Source organism: Filicampus tigris, chromosome 18, assembly GCF_054856515.1.
Source record: "Filicampus tigris isolate MCC_2025a chromosome 18, RoL_Ftig_1.0, whole genome shotgun sequence".
Lineage (NCBI taxonomy): Eukaryota > Metazoa > Chordata > Actinopteri > Syngnathiformes > Syngnathidae > Filicampus > Filicampus tigris.
In genome coordinates this window covers 6,641,806-6,667,666 of record NC_141234.1, presented here as the reverse complement: position 1 = coordinate 6,667,666, position 25,861 = coordinate 6,641,806, and the positions used below count along the sequence as shown (strand labels likewise).

The 25,861-nt window shown below is 41.7% G+C and overlaps 1 protein-coding gene across 5 annotated transcripts in view; it reads left to right on the top strand.

The window, feature by feature from the left end:
* fam135b (family with sequence similarity 135 member B) overlaps positions 1-22,209 on the top strand; it is a 28,585-nt gene extending 6,376 nt beyond the window's left edge. For 3 of the 5 annotated variants that reach the window (XM_086014383.1, XM_086014380.1, XM_086014384.1), the window contains 19 exons: positions 91-187; positions 1,897-1,976; positions 5,979-6,121; positions 9,122-9,192; positions 9,288-9,461; positions 9,673-9,799; positions 11,485-11,644; positions 11,960-12,009; positions 13,632-13,787; positions 14,378-14,451; positions 14,521-14,675; positions 14,740-16,507; positions 16,645-16,811; positions 16,930-17,021; positions 17,101-17,198; positions 17,899-18,050; positions 18,739-18,849; positions 19,279-19,392; positions 19,829-22,209. In XM_086014383.1, coding sequence (XP_085870509.1) covers positions 111-187; positions 1,897-1,976; positions 5,979-6,121; positions 9,122-9,192; positions 9,288-9,461; positions 9,673-9,799; positions 11,485-11,644; positions 11,960-12,009; positions 13,632-13,787; positions 14,378-14,451; positions 14,521-14,675; positions 14,740-16,507; positions 16,645-16,811; positions 16,930-17,021; positions 17,101-17,198; positions 17,899-18,050; positions 18,739-18,849; positions 19,279-19,392; positions 19,829-20,034 — 3,975 coding nt within the window. In that variant the 5' untranslated portion in view covers positions 91-110 and the 3' untranslated portion in view covers positions 20,035-22,209. The remainder of the gene's footprint in view (positions 1-90; positions 188-1,896; positions 1,977-5,978; positions 6,122-9,121; positions 9,193-9,287; positions 9,462-9,672; positions 9,800-11,484; positions 11,645-11,959; positions 12,010-13,631; positions 13,788-14,377; positions 14,452-14,520; positions 14,676-14,739; positions 16,508-16,644; positions 16,812-16,929; positions 17,022-17,100; positions 17,199-17,898; positions 18,051-18,738; positions 18,850-19,278; positions 19,393-19,828) is intronic. The other 2 variants (XM_086014382.1, XM_086014381.1) reach the window with 2 other exon arrangements.
* The last annotated feature ends 3,652 nt before the right edge of the window (positions 22,210-25,861 follow it).

The window sequence follows — 25,861 nt, the reverse complement described above, 5'->3', positions numbered from 1 at the left end:
TTTATTTTAGGAGTAAATCCTCCCTCGATGGTTGAGAGTCTGTCACTTGTATTTTTTAATGCAAGGTAACTTTTTTTTTTTTGTTGACAGGTGATGATTGGGATTATATCATGTCTGAAGTACAGGGAACATTGGAGTTTTCAATAGAGTTGCACAAGTTTCATAACGTGGATCTTTTTCAGAGAGGGTAAGAAATGTTTTACTCCACATTGAGTGATAATGTTCATACATTAGATGTACTATCTGTACATCCCAGTACAGTGGTGCGGAAGAAGCCTTAATCCAATTTTTTTTCAAGCAAGTTATATGAAGCCCCACTAGTTGAAACATGGCATTCTGATTAATATTATTTTTGTGGAATATGAGTTAAGCAGCAAAATCCATCCGTTTTTAGCCATCTCAGGGGGCGGCCATTTTGACACTTCTGTTGACTGAAAATGACATCACAAATGCTCAGCTTCACAAAACAGCTCACCTGTTTTATGAAGCTGAGCCATGATTGGTCGTTATCTGAGCCCTGAGCAACTGTGATGTCATTTTCAGTCGACAGAGGTGACAAAATGGCCGCTCCCGTAGATGGCTAAAAACGGGTGGATTTTGCATCTTAATTGATATTCCACAAACACAATATTAATCAAAATGCAGTGTTTAAACTAGTGGGCCTGCATAGAACATATTCTTGAAAAAAAAAATGTTTGAGTTAACTTCTTCTGTAATTCACCATTCCAGTAATTGCTGTGATTCTCATTTACTAATGGCTATCACCTATAACAGACACATGGTGTGAACTTTGAAATCCAACTTGTCTGTAGATTAAAAATGTCGAAACCTACCACCTCTCTCAATGCTGATGGCCAATTATTGCGCACGTTTGTATTATATATGCTACTGAAGCAATATCACGTATCTGTAGGGCATCAAACCCGAGCCAGCAGCAAAATAAAATACAGTGAACTAATGGGGGAAATGTAATTATAATGAGATTGTACTAATCCTTTCACTGTAAAATTGCCAATATGACTATTATACCAGTTGCCGTGCTTTTTGAATCAAAGGACAGACGTAACGTAAACACATGCCCTAATTAAATCTTAATGTAAGGATGGCTGAGGAACACTAATTGTTTTGCCACACAGAAATGCAATTGCTAAAATCAATGTTAATCCTTGTCTGAAGATCTGCTGTATCATTGTCAATGTACACTGTCCTATTAAAAAGGACTGATTAAGTGCAAGTTAGAATGGAACAGAGGCAATCACAATTAGCACCAAATTCATATTACTACTGCTTCAATTTATGAGTCCGTCCTTAGCCTCTAAGCTATTTCATAATGTAATTGGCTAAATATGAGTATACTGTACTTGCGCTGAAACAGGATGGATATCATATTTCCTGAACTAATTGTTTCTGTGTCGAACCTTCAACTGGTATTGACCCATGTCATGCCATCAACATCTGTTATGTCAATTGACTGTCAAATGCTTTTTCTAGCCTAGTCTCTGTCAAAGCTTTCATCTTTGAAAATGTTGTCACCCAAGCACTGATGTGACAATTATCTTAACTACCACAATTTGCTCTCCCTAATTGCCCAATATGTCCCCAGAGAGCTGAGACTTTCCTTTTTGCGTAATGCAATATCGATCTAATCTGCTCGTGCTGTTCATCTGGTCCCATCATCTGGAGTGCCCTGTAAATAAAAACTCTTTTCCCCCTTTAAATTTACATCAACATGTTTGGTTTGAAAATTAGTTTCTTTTTATCACATGTTGGATCAAAACCGACCCACCTTTGGAGAACCCCCTGACTCTTTACCCCCACCTAGGGTTAGTATTTATGCATGCATTTTAATCGCTGAAATTGTTGTAAAATATGTACGTGTATATTCCGCTCCATCAGGTTCTACCAGGTACGAACCGGGTTGAAGGTCTCCCCTCGGGTGCTCCACCGGTTAATAGTGACAACACAGGATAATGCAGGTGAGTACCAACATAATCCCAAACCTGATATATTGGTTCTCACTCATCATCACCGCGTAGAGGTTAGCATATTCCTGTAGTAGTCAATGTTCATTCAAGTGTTTTCTGAAGCCACATGATTACTTCCTCCTCTCTCCAATCTACATTTTGCAAATCTGAAATACAATCATGTATGCTCAATTTACATACTTGACATCTTGCTTTCTCTTCTTGCTGAACCTTTCCGAGCCTTACAATCTGCTTCTCCAGCAATCCAGGAAGCCAATTCACTTGCAATAATGATTCACAGTAATAACAGTTATTTTTAGCTTCTCAGACTGCAGAGCCGTGTCTGTGTGTGTGCTCGAGTGTATGTGCATGTCTTAAGTGGATTGTGGGGACCTGGCTCTTAAAAAAGGCATTGTTCTTTAGGACACATTGTATTGAGAGTCCTTTTTGGGCTATTGATGATATACAAATACCTATAGTGAGGTGATTTCCTTACCTCATTTGTGTATGGCTTAATTAGAATGTAAATCACAAGTAGTACTTGTCTATGGATGTAAATTCCAGAACATTAATTTAAGACACGTGCATTTCTTTCATAAATGTACATTTCTCAGGTGTCTAACAAGTCTGTGACATACTTTCATCAAAGCAGACCTTCCTGAAATTGGCCTGTTTTGAGGGCACGGTCCTGTCTCATTTAAATGGACCAACGCCAATACAGAGTATGACTTGCATTACTATAATGAATAGGGCCTGAGCTGATGTGTGACTACTTGTTGAGACCCGGAGTCTGAATGTGAGCCACCATAAAGTGAGCATTGACTGTTTCCATTCATGGAGTCAGCACTTCATCACCAAGATCCTGAATTACATTTGTCAAGAAGGGCACTATTTTCGTGCCCAGTTCAAGTCTCACGCAAAGTGCAGTCTAACTGTGCGCATGGGTGTAGTTTTCTTTCTTTTTTTAGTTGTTTTCCTGGACGGACGCGCGTAGGATTGGACGTTGGCATCATGTGCCGTTGTGGGAGAAAACCCAGCCGGCTTGTTTGCCATCCGATGTTTGCTCCCGTCACTCGCTACTTGACAAGACAAACATACAATTAAGATACAAATTTGCATCACTTCAACTTTGATTCGTCATATTATGTAAACCAATTATGTTATATTAAATGAAAGTGTCAGAATGAAAACCGCATGACATTCAGTATTCATATCCAAATTGAGATTACAAGTCTGCTGCCCGCACCCTCTTCTTGCGCTACGGCTCCTTTCACAAGGTCATGATTTAAGCCCATTCACTTTGCAGGCTGATTGCAGAGAGTTTGGGGGGGGGGGGGGGGTGTATTCAGCATAGGCATCAACGGGAAATAATCCCTTACTGTGATCTCTCAAAGTGCATGCTTGACATTTCAGTTACTCGGCCCGAGACGAGTTCATCGTGCGTATGACGGATTGAGCCAAACACTCAACTGAAGCATTTAATGATGGCCATTCACTCGCAATAACATAATGATTTTCGAGGCGGAATGTCACAGTATCATGAGGAGCAATTGTATGCTGAGAGTTTTGTGGGTTTTATTGATAGAATATGGAGGCTCTAGTCTACACACAGAAATATATACACACACTCTAAGATGGAGCAGATGGAGCATACCGGAGGCTATAAGCAGATTATTTCTGCCACAGAACCACTGTGACTAAAGCTTAGGGGCATTTCAGCAAGTTTTAAAGGGCAGGATGTGATAACGCCCCAAAACGTGTACAGACGGAAGCGTCTCATTATGCAATAAGCGTTTGATGTGTGACTGGTGCACTTGTTACTTCCATGCAGAGTCTAGTCAAAATACAGTAGTACGCAACAAAATGTAAATCTATAAAGTTATAACATTGTGTTTTGACTCATTGTCTTGATCGCTTTCAACTTGTTTTGTTTGGGTCTGGTGTGAATTTGTTGTAAGGCTTTTTAAAACTAATGGATAGCTGGCTTTGAGCTTTACTGTTTTTTTTACTTATCAGTGATACTCAATGAAATTTGTGCCGTTTCACCCGGAGACTGATTTGTCAGCCCTTGCAAAATCGCTTAATTTTCAAGTTGCTGAAAGGCCTACTTTCTAGACTGGCACGAAATCTTAGACACAACCAAATCAGGACACCCAGTGAACCAGGGTTCGCCAAAAAAAAATCACTTTTTAGGGTGTTGGTGTTTGGCCATTTGAATTTCGTCAGTCCACGACTGTCTTGGAGTGGTGAAAAAATAATTTGCACAAACTGCAGTGGCCACAGCTGCAGTTGTGTGGTGAAAAATGTGGCTGCCCAAAAAAAAGTGTAATAAAGTTGAAAAAAAGCACTTCACTGACTTTTGGCCATTTTGTTAGGTTGTTAGGAAATCACATCTTTCAAATTGAGGGAAAAAGGTTTGGTTCCACAAATGCTGGTAAACATGACACACACATCAGGGGCCTTAGTCAGACCCACAATTGGCAAATAAAATAAAATCATGTTTTTATTTTTTTGCTAGTCAGTTTTCATAAGGGGTGTCACTGTCACAAAATAGAAAATTATTGATTTGCAAATTTGGGGGAAAAAATGCTATCAGGTTCAGGGGTGGTGGGAAACCTTTCACGGGACCAGACCTCAAAATGACAACAAAAAAATAAAAAATAAAAAAACAGTAGGCATTCATCAATTGTGGCTGTTTTGTGACATCAGGTCTGCAAATTAAACAAAATCAGTAACACACTGCGGTGTGGTATTATTCAGAGCTGTGAACAGCAGATTTAGTGATCACTAAGGATTATTAAAGCCTTATTTCGGAAATGGTAAGATTTATTAAGGATCTACAGGCACCTTGTGAGTTTACTTGAATGTGGTAAATGGATGCTAACCTATGTTCAGAAAATGACTCGACATATTACCCTAAAATATTTCAACTTCAGTCTAGAAAACATTTTCATACTTATTCTTAACAGTTTAGTTACAGTCTAATAATAATCCAATGCATCTTTGATCAGTCCGTGAGGCAACAGCAGCACGCTGGCAGTCCAGTCTCTTTCACACATCCAACAAGTCGTTGACAAGAGTCATGCTCCCACACTCCCAGCCGTCAGGTTTGGGTCTGTTTGATGCCACAGGAATTGGCAGCATTATCAGGAGGGAGCCCCGTGGAGAGGGGCAGACTATTAAGACAAAAACAGGCACACCGTCTCTGCGGGACATTTCAAAAGCCTCTCAGGGCTCGCGGCTGGACAGCGGCGCAGCTTGTGGGAAAATACCACCAACTCCATAGCCATCTTACTGCAGCAGTGCTATTATACAGCAGATCATAGGACTTATTTTTGTGCAAGGTTTGCTGTTTTGATCCCTGCAGCTTTAATTTGTCTGTCATTCTTCTGCTTCTGGACTGTGGTGTGCATTTTCCCTGAAACAGCTGAAATGTCACAAAGTGACAAATACAATAGCTACAGCATAGGGCCACAGATGAATCCGTTTTTTTTCTTTAGGTGGAGCCCAGTACAAGTAATGCATCAGAAACTGTGCTTTTGCAGCAACATATTATTACTTGATGTACTGATTTAAACATCATTTGCTCCCTTGAAGGGCCAAAACATTTCCACATTAGTTGTCATGTTAAGTACAGTATAAATAGAAGTTAATCAACACACAACTCTAATGATTTTAACATGAACAGTAATGCAATATGAAATGTTAAGATAACACTAGGTTTAATCACATTAAATAGGACATCTAACAAGTCGGCAGCGAGCCCATGAAGCTAATGTCGACAGCTTTAATCTTTCTTGTCAAATGGCACATATTGGTGGATTTAAATTCACACCAGCCACAACATATAGAAATCAAAAGCTTCTGGCCTGTTGAAATTAACAGTCCGATGAATTTACAAATTCCAATTGTTATCCATATAATGGGACTTCATTTGCATATCTGTAGCTGAACTTTGTCACGTTGAGTGAAACTGTTGCCGCCGCAAGTTGTAATGTATGCCATGTCACGCAGCAGGCGAATGCAGCTTCAGCTCCCCGGGGGTGTACGACGACACAGTGTTCAGCCGGATATTCCAGATCCTTTACAGGAATGAGGATATCACCGTTAACGACAGCATGCTCTTCAAAGTGCATCTGCTGCTGGATGGAGAGAGGGTGAGTCACGCGTGACATTTTGTGCACCCACGTACAAAAGCGCAGATGTGTGTCCTTTCCGGGTTCATTCCATTGCTGACTTTGGGTATGTTACACAATCAAAAATTCTACTAGACAGGTTTACCATTCATGACTTGAGCTGTTCATGAGCCAAGTTTAGCCACGGTTGTTAGTGGTGTGTTGTTCCGATACCGATACTGGTATCGAGAAGTATCCCGATACCACATTAAAACACTGGTATCGGTATCTGCGAGTACTTACAAATAACATGTCGGCGGCGATATGGAACTACTGTACTTCAACATAGAAACTCCAGCGAGTACAACAGCTAAGTGCAAAATTAGCGGTGCGAAAGTTGCAAGAGGTGGAACTAAAATGGCCAGGTTCAATACGTCAAACTTGATAAAACATTTGAGGACGAAACATGTGAACAAGCACCAAGAGCTCGCGGCGCAGTGGCGGCAGTGAGCATGAACAAGGGGAATGGACCGCAACAACAAACCCTGCTCAATTTTGGATTTTGGAGTTGAACTTGTTGGATTTTTCTCCTGCTTGTTTTTGGTTTTGAAGGTGGATTTGGGAGCGGAAGTTGTTGCGATGGGTCACTAATACTCAAAACAAACTTTTATAATAATGTCCTATAGCTTTTGTAATTAATCCGACACAATCTCTCTCAAAGATACCTCGTGTATATTATTTCTTATTTTTCCAGTTTCACAAAGGTTTTTAAGTCTGACCAAGCCATGATAGCAATGGTTTTACATCCAAGTGAGTATGCAGTTCTTTAGAATTACAAGAAAAAAAATGCACACATATATTTTTTTTCTTTTTTTTAAATTCTGATATTGGTACAGTATCGGCATTGGCCGATACAGCACAGCTGGGTTTTGGAATCGTTATCGGGGCCAAAAAATGGCATCGGAACAACACTAGTTGTTAGTGGAAGTTGCATAGAATCACCTATAGGTGTTGTTGGAATGTTTTGCAGGTCTCTAGAGCATAAGCCCAATTAGCAATTTATAGAAATACTTACTCAATACGTGTTTTTATATTTCAAGAAGGTATCCAATGTAAATAAAGACACAAGTCGATTGAATTAGCTCGTCTCTTTTCCTTTCCATCTCTGAAGTTCAGGCATCATACAATGATCAGATCTAGGCAGCTTTTCCATTCTCGCGAACGCTCTCACCCGAGACGGGCGAGGGCAGAAAAGGGGCACACTCTAACATCCAGCCCTCACATTTATACTGTCTTCAAAATGTAAGCATAATGTGGGCTGGTCTCCCCCATGGTTGGCCCTGTCTGAATGGCAGATGCTCTCCAGCTGGTCCCATGGTCAGATCAGGGCATGCTGATTTTTAACTGATTATGCAATGTCCATAAATGTGTCATTGCCATATTGGTTTTTGGTTAACCTGTTCATATAAATTTATTATTTATTTATTATATCCTTCAGTGTGAGTGAATTTCCAACGAATGAATTAGATTGACTTTGTAAACCTCTGAAATTTTCGCCCTCAAATTAAAAATGTCATCTGCTTGCTATGATGTCATTATTTTGTGCATCTGGTTAGGCTGACCATCAATCATTTATATTGTGATTCATGTTGCTGCGTTCATTTACAACTCTAACTTTGTGCATCATTTCCTCACAAGCATCATTGAACATTCTGCGTCAGCCTGAAGGTGACACACACAAAACCGTATCAGCAGCAGGGATGTCCAGATTGTAACTAATAATTTGTTTTCCAATGAGCATGGTAGATGTTGTTCATAAACATGGCTGCACCGGTTGAATTACAAATGATGGAATGTGAGGGACATAAATCTGCATAAAAGTATACTTTTTATGAGAGACAGAGGAGCATAAAGACATGACGGGTGTCAGCAGGGAGTGCTCCCGAAGGCTCCCGGCGCATTAACCTTCTGGAGGGTATCTGCCGCTCATATCCGGAGATAGCGCGGACAAAAATAGCCCCTCGTTTCCCCCTATTCGGGTAGGCGCGATCTGCGCCCAATCAATGGCGCCATCGATACAGACGAGCAAAGATGACTGTGTTTACTGTTGCGTGGGAGGCAGCAGGGATGCACTCATCTCCGCCGCCGTGTGAATCTATCAACACGGCCGCTTTACTTTCAACCTTCAAAAGACTCCATTAGTTTGTCTGTTTCGCTTTCATGCCGTTTTGTTTTTGTACTAGGTTGGGCACCTTTGATTCTACGGCACATTAATTCACTTGCTTGGCAAGGGCATCGAATTTAGCCTGGTTTAAAAGCATTTACATTTCAGGCTAACTTCACATCTGTAAGGTCATTTTATTTGCGTGCAGCATAAATGCTAAATGTGGATTCACCATGTTTGATTTGAACTCTAGACTCCACTAAATTACCTGATTCTGCAGACCTCAGAGCCCTGCTTGGTATTTATTCAATTATTTCTTTCATGTATTCAGGACCTCAACCATTCAGTGAATTATAGACCAGTCGCATAATTGTAAAATCAATTCGACAACATTGGTAATATATAGCTAGCTACATTGCTATGTTGTGTTCCCCCATAGTGATTTTAACATCTTAAATCATTTTGAAAATGTACAACACATGAGGAAAAGCAATTGTCACGTCTTCTTACTGCTCTTAAAGGGCTGACACATCGCACTTGGTTTTCGAGGCGCAAGGTCGATGGAAGCAGGGCACAACAATGCCCGTATTTGGCACCGGTTGCTAAGCTACCAAACAAGAAGGAGCCTAGTGCCTTTTCCCACTAGTTTGGACATAAATTAGTTCTGACCAAATAATATAGGTATACTGTATTTCCAATGAATGGCAGAAAAAAAAATCTTCCTCAAATCTCATCAGATCAGGTTACCTTGGAATTCCAAATATTTTGGAATTGAGATGAAAATGCGCCGCCTTCTCTACATTGTGGCCATTTCCCATGGGATGGTTGCTCATGCCTTGGCAGAGGTCTGCCCTCTCTGAGTGTTTTTCTCTTTGCAGCTTGAAGAGACCCTCAGCGAGGTGGACTTCCAGTTGAAGCTGGATCTCCACTTCACCGACAATGAGCAACAGTAGGTGTCGCCGCGCCGATTGTGACGATAGAAAACAAAAAAACTCACGTGTGACTGTTTTCTTGCATTTATCATTTATGGCCCTACTTTCACAGGCTGGCCGACATAGTCTCCGTCCCGCTGATCAGCAGCCGCACCCTCAACCTTCACTTCCACCCTCAGAGAGGCTTGCACCATCATGTTCCTGTCATGTTTGACTACTTCCACCTGTCTGTCATTTCTGTGTCCATCCACGCCTCACTGGTTGCCTTACATCAGCCGCTGATGAGGTAGAGAAAAGGCGGCAATCCCGCATTTGCACGGCTTTAAAATTAAACAAAGCACGCCGGTCTGATGTAGTCTTCTTGTATGGGCCTAATCAGCCGTTCACCAAGCTACTGTACAATATCAGGGGAACATTAAGCCTTCAAAATTTGAAGTTAACTGAGTATAGTTTTTCCCTATACATTCTGTATTTGAGCATGCGTCCTCCTCGTACAGCTTTGCTCGCACAGGAAAAGGCTCTTGGCTGGGAAAAGGTTCACCGGAGAGCTCCAATGACCCAGCTGCGATCTCTATGGAAAACCTTGTGTTGGCAGCAGGGTACTGCACGCCCATCATCTCCGAGGTATGGCGCAGGAAGTAAAGCATAAGGTCACGTTATCTCCGTTCACGTAGATGCCCCCGGCTCACCGATGCCATGTCGGCGATGACGGTCTGGTCGAGACACATCACTCCAAAAAAGTTTGATTTTGTAATTTTCTGACACCAGCTAATTCGTTAATCCATCTCTTGAACCAAAACATGCAATGCATGACTTATCTTGAGAAGAGCTGTAGGTGGAGATAATGCACATGCTTCTCATCCCCCGACGACCCCCCTCTAAGTTTCAATATGCCCTATTTTCTCCTGTTATGTTTAGTTCTCCAGAACATAGTGTAAACATAACATTAGCTAGCAACTCTGAGGTGACCTATTATGATACCAGCATGGGAGGGTCCCGGTTGTCCTTTTAGTACTGCATGTACTTTCAATATAGTATTTTTTTTTTTCTCTCGACCCAAAATGTGGTCCACGAATATACAAATTGACCACTTTATTAATCCCTACGGTTTCGGTTTTTCAACTCTCATCTCTGGTTCCTTTTAGACGTTATCGTCTCCAATGTAAATCTTAATGAGCGCCCCATTTGCCGCCTCCTGCTTTTATTCCCACCCCTGGCTGGCCACTTTAATAAGCTCTGGCTATAGACCAGGACCATGAGGAGGGAGGGGTGGTGGTGAGATGTCGTCTTTTGATCCCAGTAATGAGTTCGGCTCACAAGCGCCACGTATCATGTCGCTGCAGGAAAAAAAGCTTCAAACTTGTGAACTTTGAGGTTGTTAAAGATTTTAAAAGATGAAATATCAGCGTTTTGGTTGAAAAGCAGCTTCCTACTTGCGATAGGTTTTTGACTGTATTTTCTTAATTGACTGTGGAAAAATAATAGTCAGTGATTAATTGATACACATACGTGACATTATTGCACATTTGGGCTTCTCTATAAGACATGAAAGTAAAAAAAAAAAAAAAGTGGCGTGACACCAACTTTTGTCAGTACAGAGAAAAACTGTTTTTAGCGTAAGGACTAGTTCAAACCAAAAATAGCTATTTTTTCACCTGTCACTCTACAGCCTCGCAGCCTCCTTATAGGTGAAGAGAATTATGAAAGTAAACTTACAGGTGTTCCTTTCTGGTTTTCTATTACTGCACAGCTGCGATTACAGAGCACACACAGGTATGATGATAGGGCCAGAGACTTAACTTGCCTGGGGTAAATTATAGTATGTCCACAGATACTCCAGACATGTTATATATATATTTAACTCGGGAGGGCAAAAATATTCTCACTGTGGAAAGCGGTCAATTTTAGCAGCATGAAGTGGGGCACCGGTAGCCTTTGGTCAAGGCTAACCAGTTCTGTTGATAGAGTATGATCGGATGATCATAATGTATCAGGAATTTGACCATGGCCAGAATAGCCTTGGCTGTTTGCCGAGGTTATATACGGTACATAAACGGATAGTTCTTATATTTGGTTCTTTAATGGGGAGACATCTGCCTGGGAATTCTTATATTGTAGTGAGTTTGCCAATGCGCAACAAGGCCCACTTTAACACAAGGTCAACCAGCATCCGTCACAACTGTTCCAGTGGCGGCTCTCAAGTTCAAGTGTGTGTACATGGGGGTTATTGAGGTAGGGCCTTTTTCAGAGAGGCGACCACTGACCTCTATAGCGGCTGACATTTCCGTGTTTGGCTCTTCTCTCCCCAGGGGAGCTTTTATGTGCCCAGTGAGGACTGCCTGCAGAGAGCCCACGCTTGGCATAGAAGACTCTGTCGCCTCCTGTTGTCCGCGCATGGTGGTCTCAGCAGCTACTGCACTGCGCTGATGAAGGAGGTCCCGCAGCTACAGCAGATGCCAGTGGACACAGGTGAGTGTTCCACACACAAGTTCAAAATAAGTCTAAAAGGTCTATTTGAGGCGCGTGCGTATGTGTATGTATGTATATATGTATACATATATACTGTATGTGTATATGTACATGCTGTATGTGTATATGTATAATGTACATTATAATCTGTTTCAAATGGAATTGTTTTCTTTATACTTGAGTCTCCTTTCTTGACTGGGTTGATCTTACCAAGTATTTTGCTATGACTTTGTAACTAGTGTATGTCATAAAATTTGATTGAACTTATTGCACTAATTTCTGCTCTTCTACTTTACACTGCTTGCTTTATCCAAGAAGTCCTGCCTGTCGAAGAGATTCTAAATCAGCTTGCAATAGAAGTACAGGTATGTACAGTATGTTTAACATATCCAACTCAAATGCATTGATTGACAAAATAGAAAAAAAAGAGTAATCCATGCATGTTAAATGGTTGGTTTTAAATCAATTTTTGCTGCAGAACCGAATAATGCACTCATTTTTTCCCGACAAAAACAAAGTCTTGAAATTTTGATATAAACGTACATGTAAAAAAGAACAGTCAATTGATTAGTCCGACACATTGCTGAAAAAATATACTGTTGTGCCTGCTGCTTAACCCTTTGATGCACAACATGGGTCAAAAGTGCCCCGGCTGAGTTTTAATTTTCTATATCTTCGCAATGAATTAATTTCAGCATTCAATGTTCATGGTATTCCTCAATTGACTTTAATCATCATAGATCCTTGATTTATTTTTTTTCTTTTAGAATAAAAAACACGTTTGATTCACTCCCCCTCTAACATGGGTCAAAAATGGCCCATATTCATTTTCTGTTGAATGCATGTGTTGCTTAGTGTTTCGGTTATATATCTTTGACATAAAATGTATTTTATCAATTACTATGCCAAGTATGCATGAAATATCTTGTTTTTGTTTATCACAAATAATCATTTCTATTGGTCCTTTCTCACATTATGAACAAGCACATCTTTTGTATTTGGACGTCAAGTTTAGACGCATGGCTCAGAAATGACCCACATCCATCTACAATACAATTTTATTTATATAGTGCATTTCATAAAAGCTAGGACTGTAACGAAGCACTTTACAATACAATAAATTTGGCTGATGCCTCCCTCAGTGCCTACACCAATTTCATAGCATGACACCCTGATTCTGCGGGCGGTGTGAACCACGTACGCCGGACAGACATCAAGGAGCTGGGCAAATGAAGAGGTGCATGGAGGGCATGGCCAAAGTCCAAAACTGAGCATATTATTGAGGCAATGGGAGGATTTGGTTTAAAAAAAAACACAGCCACATAAGAGGACATCAGATAGTAGAGCCAACAAAAGAGGAAGAGATGCGCAATCTGCCGGGATTCCAAAGACAGAACAGTTAGCAGCTGGTTTTCCCAGTGTGCCAGGCTTGTGTGCATGGAGCAGAAATATTTTGTGATAATTTGTGAAACCTGAAAAATAGAGACTGTAATTTTTGTAGTGATGTCTTGTGGAGTGTTTTTTTTTTTTTTTTATAAAACCACAGATGCAGTTCTGTTCAATAGCCGCGTTATCGTAGGTACAGTAGGTGACAAAATGACCAATAAACATGTTACAAATATTAAATACATGAGTATTTGGCCCCAGTCACAGCTGAAGTGATTTGAAACAAAATATTATTATAGTATTGAGTCATGGAAATTTAAATCACACTTGTAAGAATGGGTTATTTTTTACCCATGTGTGTAAACTTCGTTTTGGTAATGAAAAATCAATTATTGTTCAAAACGTATGAAACGTAAAATGGAAATAATGATCTGTCGTAATTAAAAACAAGGTATGTGGGTCATTTTTGACCCATGGTGCGCATTAGAAGGGTGTGACAGAAAAAAAATCACTGTTGAACCACATAAAACGCGTCAGGCATATTGAGGTTATGCCGTGAACATACATGAGAATAAGACAACCTGCTCACTGTCGACGCCAGTTGCAGGCGGGCCGCGAGAAGGTGGCCGAGCAGATTGGCAGGGACGTAGGCCACCTCTGCACACAGCTGACGGCCCTGTGGAGTTGCTTCCTGGAGGCGGCTGTGCTCAACCCCCAAGTCCTGTCTTACTTGGCTCAGGAGCACCACACGCTCAGGGTGAGAGCCACCAAAACAGGATAAAAATATATATATTTGTATTTTTGTTGCTCTTTTATTTTTCTTTATTTTTCCATATGCATGTTTATGCACTTTTTAGTCATCCTATGATACCGCAAACACAAATGCTGTTAACAAACAGAACAACAAATAGAAAATACAAATGTAATAGACTTGCACACCTTCAATCTAGTTTTGTCACCAACCATTATATATACAGCAACTGCTGTGTCATCACCCGGTTCATTTAAAATGAATACAAAAGCTTGTTTGGTCTTTCTCTCCGTGGGGTGATTCTGCCCCGGTGGTGGGATGTTGACAAGGCTTCACACTTCAGTGGAATTTCAATTATCACATATTCTGTAATTATTTGGGGAGGTAAAAATACACCAGGAATCCTGTCCCGCCGGCGATATGTTGTCACAGTGCCTGAGTTTAGACTACGAAGCATTTATAAATTGGACAAGGACAGGAGGCAATGATCACCCGCTAACGGAAGACTTTTGAAAGGTTTCCATTTGTCATTATAATAGCAACTTGCGACATTTTAACTGCAGTCTGATCCTAATGGTATATTTTGTCTCTCAAAGGTGAGGAGGTTTTCAGAGGCATACTTCTTTACAGATCACCCAAAAGAGACATCACTGGTATTTCAAGAGGAGCTGTGAGTATAGCAACCAGATAAACACATTTGGATGAACCCCTTTATGAAATGGTTATTTTCATGCTCCAGAATGAGCAGACAAGGCCAGATTGCCGCAGAAGTGCGGTGTTCAGACTACTTGGCCAAAATGCCTCCTTTACCTGTCGAGTGCCTGGACATTGATGGGGATTGGAACAGCCTTCCCATCATCTTTGAGGACAGATATGCAGAGTTTTCTCCAAAAGGTAAATCAAACGTGTTTGGAGATAAACTATTTGCTCTAGAACTGTTACGCTTTTGTCTTTGCAGAGCGGGTACCCCACACGCCGGTTGTCGCAGCGTCCGACAATCAAACAGACTCCGGCGCTCTCGCGGCCGCTAACGGGACTCATCCGAGCGGTCAGAGAGCCAAACGCTTTGAAGTATCGAGGGATCCTTCCGATAGTGACGACTGCATGGATTTGACCACCTATGTGTCGCTCATAGGAAAGCAGAGCAACCGCATACATTCTCAGGGCACTATTCCATCGGAGGAAAGAATAGAGGCACCGGTAGCAGATCCGCAGGAGTCAAAGGACATCTCATCAGTTGAGGAAACCGATAATTCAGGCCTGGGAAAATCTGCAGATCTCGATTCTTTTCAAATGCAGGAAATTAAAGAGGGGAATGAGCATCTTGTTCCAGAAGATCACATCGACCATTACGATGTCTCAAAGGACAAGAGTCCAAAGAGTGAGGACAATGAGTTTGATACGTCCGCGCCATTAAGTCAGTTCATGGATGAGGAAAGTGAGGATGCTCGAGTTAGCACCCCCGTGGTCTCTGCGCATTCCATTTTATCTTCCTCTCCCGGCGGTCTCGGGAAGGAGGCGCCCCATCGAGGAGGTCCGGTGATCTCTAAGATCATAAAGCGCTCGTCATCGGTCATTTCAGACTCGGGTATCGAGAGCGAGCCAAGCTCCGTGGCGTGGCCCGTTGAAACCGCGCTGCGGGGCGGACCGACTTTGGATTTCTCCAGCGAGCGGGAGATTCCGCGGCAGAAAGTGTTTCGCCACCCGGTGCTTCGCAGCTCTTTGGAGGGCCTGCGGATGGAGAGCAACGGTAGCATTCCGAGCGGAGGTATCCAGGCCTCATTGACGTCGATAAGTTCCTTGCCTTATGAGGACGAACGGGAGCAGAGCCACGGCGGTAAACTAACCAAATCCATGTCCGCGCCGCAAATCAGTAGCCCGGACGATAATGAGGAAGACGGCCCGCCCCAAATTCAGGATGCGCACGCTTCGAGCGGTTTAGTCCGACACCAGCATTCCGATCAAACCCATTTTTCTTTGAACTCCGACCGGTCGGACTCATCGGTTTTAGACACAAGTTCAATGACAAACAACAGCACCGAATGGACGGTCAGTTCTGAAATGTCAAATCACGCACACAACGTTTTAGAGACCTACAAACCCAGCTCGGCGCCAAGGGGCGAGTCTGCTATGAACTGCCACTCGGAGAATGTAAATCCTCACATTAGCGGGGTAAGTGTCTCTGTGGAGGATGTGCATCTTGCAGCTTTGGAAGCATTTCCCCGCAGCGGCGGACATGAGCCAAGCGCTCATCAAAGCGCAACGGACCAGCAGAGTGTCATCAATGTCGACGAGAGCCAAAGTCTCCACCGGACCGAATTTCATGACCAGGAATACAGAGCGCTCGATTCTTCCCGATCCTCACAAAGCTGCGACCTCACGAGGCCGACAAGCGATGAGGTCACGTCACTCGCCGACCGCAAGGGGATGTCACCCGGTGAGAACGAAACGGCGGATGATCGGACAAAACCTTCGAAGGTGCCCAGCTCGGGCTTGGCCTTCGTCAATAAGAAGATGGTGGAGGTGGTGAACATGTCGGTGTCCTGCGCGCCCACCTGTCTGCCCTTTTCCTCTGTTCTAAGAGACTCTCCATCTATGAGCGGCATGTCCACTCGCCAAACAACCTCACCCATTACCAATCAGCCCCTAGGCTCGTTTGGTATCGTCCCCTCGACGTTAACCAACCATCTCGGCACGGACCGGGAGGCCAACAAACGTATGCTGAGGTTTGTTTTTTGATACGTTAACACACTCAGTAGTCACTTTCACTTATAGGTATACCAAAAGCTGTAGTGTGTTCCAGTTGTAAGATAGTCGTGATGCATCCTATTATGAGTTAATTTGCTTGTACGCACATGTCCAGTTTCTTCAAAGCCAAAGAGGAGCTGTTTAAAGGGATGAGTTTCCAGGGCGGCCTTTACAGCGACCTCCCTCGGCTGGCATCGGACCTGCCCTACTTCCCCCCCGAGGAGGACGACGAGGAGTTTGACGACGGCATACACCTTGTGGTGTGCGTGCACGGGTTAGATGGTGAGTTCTATTATGAAGGCTGGACGCGTGAGGGTACAGTGGGACGGACTCTTTCATATCCGCATGTCAAAATAACAGATTCAGACGTTGTGCGCTATAATTGGATCTTTGCTTCCAGGAAACAGCGCAGACCTTCGCCTGGTGAAGACGTTTATTGAGTTGGGCCTGCCAGGATCCCGGTTGGACTTTCTCATGTCTGAAAGAAACCAGGTACATTAATTGTATCCAAAACGAAAAACTTTCAAAGCCGTTAATTAAAATCTTTATTGAAAATGACTATTCTTTGCAGACCGACACGTTTGCTGATTTTGACACCATGACGGACAGATTGCTGGATGAGATCATTCAGCACATCCAGTTGTACAATCTCACCATAGGAAGGATAAGGTCAGTTTTCATCTCATGGAAGGACACTGGCCAAAAATGAAAGTACAGCTGCACTAGAGCTATTTAGATATTGAATGTAAATCGAAATACTGATTTAGAATAACAAAATGACTGTCTATGGATATAGGTCACACGGTGACACAAAATGAGTATCTTTTCTATGAGTCACACCGTACCGTACTTTCCCTTAATGTCAATAGAGGGCAGCAAAATTCCAACCAAAGTCATCCTCCCCATGATAATTTACTGGCCCCGGCAAAGTCCACATTGGTAATGAACTCAGAATAGATGTAAAGCTCTTATCATTCATAGCCAAAATGTTTGCAACGTATACTTGATTGACTGCAGTTTAGGGCAATTAAACCGCTTAATTGCCCTAAACACCAGGGAGAAGAGTTCTCACTCAACGGCGCACTCTCCGGAGAGTCGAGTGCATGTAAGGCAAAAGGCAAGGACGGATGAGGAGGAGTCGGCGTGGCGATGAGGGATTTGGGGTGCGGTAGCGGCAACAGCAGAGTAATAAAACTCTGTGACTTAGTCTCATCCACCGCAATGAATTCTTCCACTATGTCCTTTATGCAAGCATAAATAAATAGTCTTTGAGGACACAGAAACATTTAACAAGCTAATTAAGTTCCTTTAATAGGACCCTGCCACACTCCAAGCAGTCTAGAATAAGATATTTTTCTCACTCCGACAGCTTCATCGGACACTCTCTGGGGAACGTCATCATCCGTTCGGTGCTGACGAGACCTCGTTTCCGCTGTTATTTGCCCAGACTGCACACGTTCCTCTCGCTGTCCGGCCCGCACTTGGGCACGCTGTACAACAACAGCACACTCGTCAGCACAGGTGAGGCTGCTTTGTCTTCTTTGAGGCATTTTTTTCTAATCAGGCCGGTATGCAAGCCACACAAGTCTTACAGCTCATCGGCAATAAAGTGGCGCAATGAAAAATATAAAGGAAATCGGAATAGAACCCAGTCACTATTTTGAGTTTGTCAGCTTCAGAAAACATTAAGCAATGTGGTTATGTTGCTTCAAAAGCTTGACCGGTACATTAAATAGAAAAAACAAACCTATGAATCACAACACATTCAAGCTATAAGATGTAGGGCTGTGACCCTATGAGGTCCCCAAATGTAATGACCAAACTCAATTCATTTAGTAATATGAAATCGTGGTAAAACACAAACTAGATAGGACTATAATGTCCAAGTGCTTGTCGCCTATTAAACAAAATCAAACGTGCTTACCTACAAAGCCGGCATTCCGAAAGGGCCCTGCTCTCCTTACTACAAGAATAGTCAAGTCCATAATTGTCCATAATTAAAATGAATGATCCTCAGATGTGAATTATTGAAAATGTCTTCTGATAATTATCTTGACTTTCCAAGCCTTTCAGTTAATACTGCAGACGGTCTACTTGTACCTGGCGTGTGAACATTTTGTGCTGCACAACATTTATCTACTTGAAGAATAGCTGCGCGCCTCCGTTTTGAGGCAAAGTTTCACAGTTCTGAGTGTTTGTGTGTACGAAGGTCTGTGGATAATGCAGAAGCTGAAGAAATCGGGATCCTTGCTGCAGCTGACCTTCAGAGACAATATGGATCCGCGGAAAACCTTCCTTTATCTCCTGAGTCAGAAACCAGGTAGGAAAACCGCCAAGATGTCATTTAGCCAAAAAAAAAAAAAAAAAAAAGTCTTATATTCAATAATCCTATTTTGTGTCATGTTTCTGAATGCGAGTGGCCTCCCCGCTGCGCGACTGCAACAACCCGGTCGTTTGTCGCGCGGGCTCGAATGAGGATAATCACGGAAATGCTTTTTGTCAAAAGCGCACACTGAGCAGAATGGCACGAGTCTGACATCCTGTCACTGAAAACACACCGGAGCACGCTTTTAAAAGCACTCACTGACAGCAGACCAAAAAGAAAAAAGCTTTTTTTATTGTCTCGCCTGTCATTGCACTTTGGGATTGTGCTTTGCCATTTACAGTAAAATGACTCCTTTGCCCTCTTACACACACACACACACACTGCAGTCTCTTTCAAATTTTGTTTTCATTTTATTTCCGTCAGGGCTCCAGTTCTTCAAGAATGTAGTGCTGGTGGCGTCTCCGCAGGACCGTTACGTTCCTTTCCACTCTGCCCGAATCGAGATGTGCAAGACTGCTCTCAAAGACAAAACCACAGGTAAACATAGTCACGGCCGCAGCTTTAGGTGTGTTGAATTCTGCCCGTAAATGATAATGGTCGATCAGAGAGAGATTTAAGTTAATATTTTGGTTTATTTATATAGCTGTAAGAGAGGGACAAAGCAATAGAAACATCTCAAGATACAGTGCACTTAAATAAATATCAGAAGTTGTGAAATATTAACCTTTGGTAACCAAATCACTTTAGCCTGAACTGTTAGAATATTTAAATTGGGGCCCTGCCAATATGAGTTTTGTGTGCGCTTGATTGTCATTGTCTTGTGTAGTAATGGGGGGGGGACAAAAAAAAAATCAATCAGCAAAATCCACTTTTCTTCAGCCCCCTCTCTCCCATCCATCTCAAAATTAGCTAATATCAGCCAGTAGATTAATCGGTCAGGCCCTAATGTTCATCTTTATTTCTTCCCAACCAGGCCCCATATACACGGAGATGATCAACAACCTTCTGCAGCCTCTCGCGGAGGCCAAAGATTGCCGGTTAATCCGTCAAAACGTTTTCCACGCTCTGCCCAACACGGCCAACACGCTGATTGGCCGAGCCGCCCACATTGCCGTCTTGGACTCTGAACTTTTTCTGGAGAAGTTCTTCCTGGTGGCAGGACTTGACTACTTCAAATAATGGTGCTTTGGTGTATTTTTACTGCCAACAATGTATAATCTACTCCGATGTACTTACCCTCGTCAGGAACGAGGTGAGTCTTTGTTCGGATGGTTAGCGATGCGTGTTAGTGACTGTTTAAAGTGCTCACCCAGTGTGAGTTTGACTAGTAGCCATGCAAATTGTAACCTAAATACGTAACATCTATCCAGCATAGATGCTTGCCTTATCACTAACCCCTCAGCCACAAGCCGTTGCCATCCGAGTAGCCACTTCATTTGGTCACCTATTGTCATTAAAAGCAAGATCTCGAAGAAATCTGGTAATAATGCTGAACGGTGTTTTTATGTAGCTTCAATCATACCTGTCAAACAGCATTAATCCAATTTGACCATTATCGGGAGCAAGAATGTATCATTCTGGGCTAGCGTCAGATATTAGAAATGTCTACTTGGTATGAAGACCGGTTTACTTTAATTCTGATATATTACTACATTTTCTAAATCCTTTAGTATTTGAATTCGAAATCAAATCTCCAGAACTGGTGTCTTAAAGACATATTTCCAAAGGCAAGATATCCCCTTAGAAGAAAACAATTATTTTTCCCCACAGTGTAAAATCTGTCATTACAATCTGGTCGTAGTCTCGTAGAGTAACAACCATACCGTAAGAAAATCTTATCATATTGCGATAGTAAATCTCTAAAAATTAAGGCTTTAACTTTTTACCTATATTCCCATAATTACGAGTCATCTATTTACCACCTTAATTGTTATCGATCAATATATATTACTGATCAGATGTCAGCAAGAGATAATAGTATAGGTTTACTTTCACGTATATAAGGCAATATGCTAACATGAACAAAGCTAAATCAAATGGTGTACCCAACCATGAAACTTTATAAAATAAATGTATCCATTTTAGTATAATTACATCCTTAACCTGTGTGTAATTTAACTTAAAATGTTTGTGTTTTGTAGGCGACACACTGTCAACTTCTGTCGAGATTCAATTCAGATGCATTAAATAGACATTATGAAAAAACAAAACATTTGCACGAAAGATCCACAAAGAATTGGTTTGATGTGGATGAACTTGAGTGCCCTGACCTTAATCCCAATCCACCTCATCAACACACACCCATAAATGTAGAGTGGAAGCTGTTATACTGTAGCTAATATATTTTATTCAATTTTTTTCAGTGTCCAAAAATATTGGTCCATCTTTTTGATTCTCAGTCTTGTCTTTTTTTTTTTTTTTTCTCCATGTTGTCGATTAAATTTACATGCCGCATTTGGATCGCTGCCTATTCCCCCGCATTGATAGACAAGTATTGAAGTTGCGTACGTTTAGCCTTTGCACCGTTTTGACGGCAAGTGCACTTTATTGACCCCCTTGAGTCAACCTCCAGCCGGCGCAAGAAAATCCATTCCCCCCCCCCCCCCCCACCCAGCGCACATCTGCACATTAGCCTTTAAACAACCACCGCCAACCAACCTCAGCCGTCTGAGTTTTTTGTGCCGCCAACAAGTAGATGACTGCGCGGTGTTATTTTCCGGCGGACTGGAATCAGTGATCCTCTCAAGGACCAGAATAGTTCCCAAACGGCCAACGCTTTAACAAAATATAATCTATTTTCTCAATTTCCCGGTATGTTCCTCACGCCAACTTTCTGTGACTCCTCCAGTCCCTCTTTGTCACTGTTGTAACCCGCATGCTTAAGTAACCCAGATTGGGTGAAATGGCTAACCAAGTGCTGGGGTCCAAGCTGAGTTTTAAAACGAGCTGGAAAAAAGTCAATGCGTCTTTGGAGGTTCCACTGTGTATTACATTTACTTTGATAATGTTTGTGAAGTTTCTAAATTAATCCCCAAATGGGATTGCCCTTTACAGTACCCCGCTTTCATGTTTGTCGTGAGCATTAGTGTAAATTGAGGATAATTTAGTATTCATTATGGGCACCTTGGGCAGTTTTCCATTCCGCATGTGTGAAAAGAGGTGTTGTCAGCCCTTAACAGGAAAATCCTTCATTTAAAAGAATGTAAAAATAGAATGTGTAACTTCACTGTGAGAACCATGTATTTATTCAATTCTGTCATTTAGAAGTGTATACTATGTAATGTACAGAGAGAACTACTTAATCTGTGCCAACTAAACAGATACAACAGTGTAATAAAAGTTTTTATTGCATAATGCATCCATTTTGTGCTTTTACTACAGCAGCTTTAATCACAGATAATTAGTATCGGGCTTTCGGAAAACTGTAGATTTGTATGTGTTTGACTAAAAGTGTGATCTGTTTATTGCCTTTTATCGTCTGTCTGGGACCAAATAGTAATTGCCTATAGGCATGTCTATCATTGTAAATGGTTTTCGATCATCAACTTTAACTACTAGAGTTACTCCAATATTAGTTTAAGATGTGGATAATATTACTAATTTTACCACTATAGGAAACAATTTGTGAATTTAAACAGTTTTTACTATTGAACACTATTACATACTATTTGCCCACTTTAACTGCAAACAGGCCATGCGGTCAGTCGCCATGTTGCTGGACCTCCGCACTGCACTTTAAATCCCTTGATGCACACCTGTTTCCAATTGAACTGCAAGCCTGACGTCATGCCCACCAATCAACGTCCGCCAATCAAAGCTAACCTTTTTTTGCTTGCTTGACCGCCACCAGTCCAAGCCAGCCTTCTACTACTTGCTTGAAAAGTTTATAATAAATAATCATTTTAATATTTGATTCTTTATTTGATACAATCAAATAAATAATTTAATTGAAAAAAAAAGTGTACGGATATTAAATGTTTCTTTGCATCCATACAATTTATATTTCACACATGCAGTCAAAGTCGTCTCTGCTCTCTTGCTCTAGCAGGCACTGATTGGTTGTAAATATCATTTCAAGTCCTGATAAAATACTGACAAAAGTGGTTTGGGATTTCTAATTTGACATTTATGCATGTGAAAATTTAACAATATAATTACCACATTTATAACAAGAACTTTTTCATTGACAGTTTTTTTTTTTAACGTGTTCTAAATAACCTAAAATAACATACTCATAAAACAATACAAATTCTGCTATATGCTTACCACAAATAATTCTGGCTGTATCCTTCCATAGTCTCAAAGTGAGCTCATAATGCCATAAAACAATGTGATACAGTTGGAGGAGAAGATGGGTATAATCAAAATCTGGTCTCCATACCAATTTTAAATGTTTTCTTCTAATGTTGTACAGGGTGAATTTGGTGTAAAATGTAAAAAAAAAAATCTCTCTAACTTTGATAGTAATGAAACAGCATGAGCAAAAATGTTGCCCAATTGACTGCTGACACATTTGAATACATCTGGAACGCTAATAAGACGACACACTTTGGTTGAACATGGCCCTATGGTCAAGTCTTTTCTCAGCGGACCATCGTTTTTTTCCAGGCCTTTCATGAGTTTATTTAAAGAAAGCTGCTGAACCACAACTCAAAAACGACGCCTGATTTTCATTTGTTTATTTCCATTAAGGTTTTATTTGTTGATGATGATTGATGATTTCATTAACAGAGAGGTACCAATTATTTTCTCCAGATTCAGTCTCCAGTCTTCGCTGTCGCCTTCCTGTGGTCAGTATGAGAAATGCTGTAGGGGACAACTTCAGTAGATCCAAAAGAAATATAGCAGCAGTTGTTCCAGTTATGTGCCGTGCTATATTCTATTTTCTTTTAGAGATGAACATTGAAAATCAAACTGTTATTAGACCTTTACTTACTTATTCCAGACAACAAACGAGAAATTCAAGCTGGTATTTCAATGTTTGGATTTCCATTTTAAAACAAAAATTTAATATCAAATCTAATTAGCAAAAGAACAATTGCTTCTGTTTTCCAAAATGTTTTGTATTAATAGCACACATTTTCCCATGGACTAAATTGGTTGTGAAATGAGCAAGTGCAACTGAATGTCGACGTCACCTTAATTGTTCCACCCAACATGGCCGCCGCATAGGCACGTCAGTTAGCTGGGCTGCTACGGTGCGCTGGCATCTAGTCTTCATATCTGCGCTCGTAGTTATTGCCCACACATTATGAGGTCAGTAGTTTGCAAGGAACGAGTTGTCCTGCATATGATGTCCTTTGGACATGGACCCCACTACTGGGTTGGTTAAACCCTGCCCACAGCTATTAGCGGGTACAGTACATGGTCGCTTCCATTTTGCCTACAGAGGCAGATTTGTCACAGCCTTTAACTCCCATCCATTGGATGAAGAAGCCCTCTTGTGGGGCAACAATGACTCCCCATCTGTATTGAGTAGCGTTGACATGCAGTAAACCAATCAGAGCAACAATCCGCCGTCGGCAACCACATTCAACTGCACCAATTTATGACTTCCAGGTTGGGGAGAAGGCAAGAGCTAGCCATTCAGCCCACAACAATCCATAGCCAATCTGATTACGGGGTGTTCGCTCTCATCCCACCATCCATTTATCACTACGTTTGGAACACATGAGCCGGGTGAGCCCGGTTGTGGAGTCCCTTTACTTTCTTTTCCCCCTCCCTCAGATCAATACAGCTCATTTTTCCCCTCGCAGAAAGACACCTCTCCCATAGCGGGAAAACTGATGAGGGAGTACCCACTTACACGGAGTAATGCATTTGATTTGCTGCGAGTTAGCAGAAATTGCTTGGTCACCTTCACTTTGCATCAAGCAGCCAATAAGAGCCGTGTTCTTGTTTACAGCGTTTGCGAAAACCGCCACATTCTGCCCACGAGGAAAAACGAACTTGGCATCAAATCCATTCGTTGATTGAAGCGTCACTCATGCTATTGTAAAGAAGCGAAAAGCATTAGTCCCACAGTGCTGCTTTGACCGTGCGTCATTAAGAAGCAAGTCACCGGTGGGAGTCATTACGGCTGCATGAAAGCGTCGGAGCTTGAAAGTAACAAGATCTCCTTTGCTGTCATTATCCACACTGACATTGATCAGCCTCAGTCATTTCATATGAAAATATTGGGTCAATGATGTACAATTCGGATGTCCACCCACTGACAGCTGTTGTGCACCACAACCTAATTAAACTAACACAAAATAAAACTACTCGTTTTGAAGAGTAGGCAACAGGAAGGTGTTTCCAGAGCGGTACTGTCATCTTTTTAGAGTTTTAGAGAACAACGCGACTAATTTGGTCGATGTAAGTGGGCCAGTGTACGACGAGGGATCCTGGAGGTTCAGGTAAGTTATTTCAAACTAAAAAGGACAACCTTTCAGTAGGTTGACGGGGCTGTTTTAGTGCATTGGCGGTGTACAGTTTTGACACATTCCTATGTGTTTTCAAAAAAAGCAAAGATGAGGCCTGGAAATGTTGATGTTTTTAACTTTTTTTGTGGGGAGGAGGGTGATGTGTCTATTTATCTACAGTTGGTTCAAAATACACAGGAAGTTACTGTGCATCATTCAAATGAAGACAGAAGAAAAAAGCTCTGACATCACTCATCCTCAGCCACTGAACTTAAGAAGATTATGGAGTTCAACTTTTTTCAGAAAAAATATTAGAAATAATGTGACTGTTTATAGTGACATATAATGACATACATCATTAACTAGATGGCAAGGTACGAATGACCTAGTCTCTTAATAAAACAGAATAGTAACTTGGGGTAGTACACAGTGACATTTTTCTGAAGTTAAACATATGTGCCTATTGGTTCTATAAAGGAGGAAACGCTGGTAGATAATGACGTAACCTCCATTCTTACCAGCAGGTGGTGCTGCTGTTCTCTGCTTCTCCCATTCCACCAACACACAAAATCTCAAATCTCACAAGACGTTATGCTTCAACA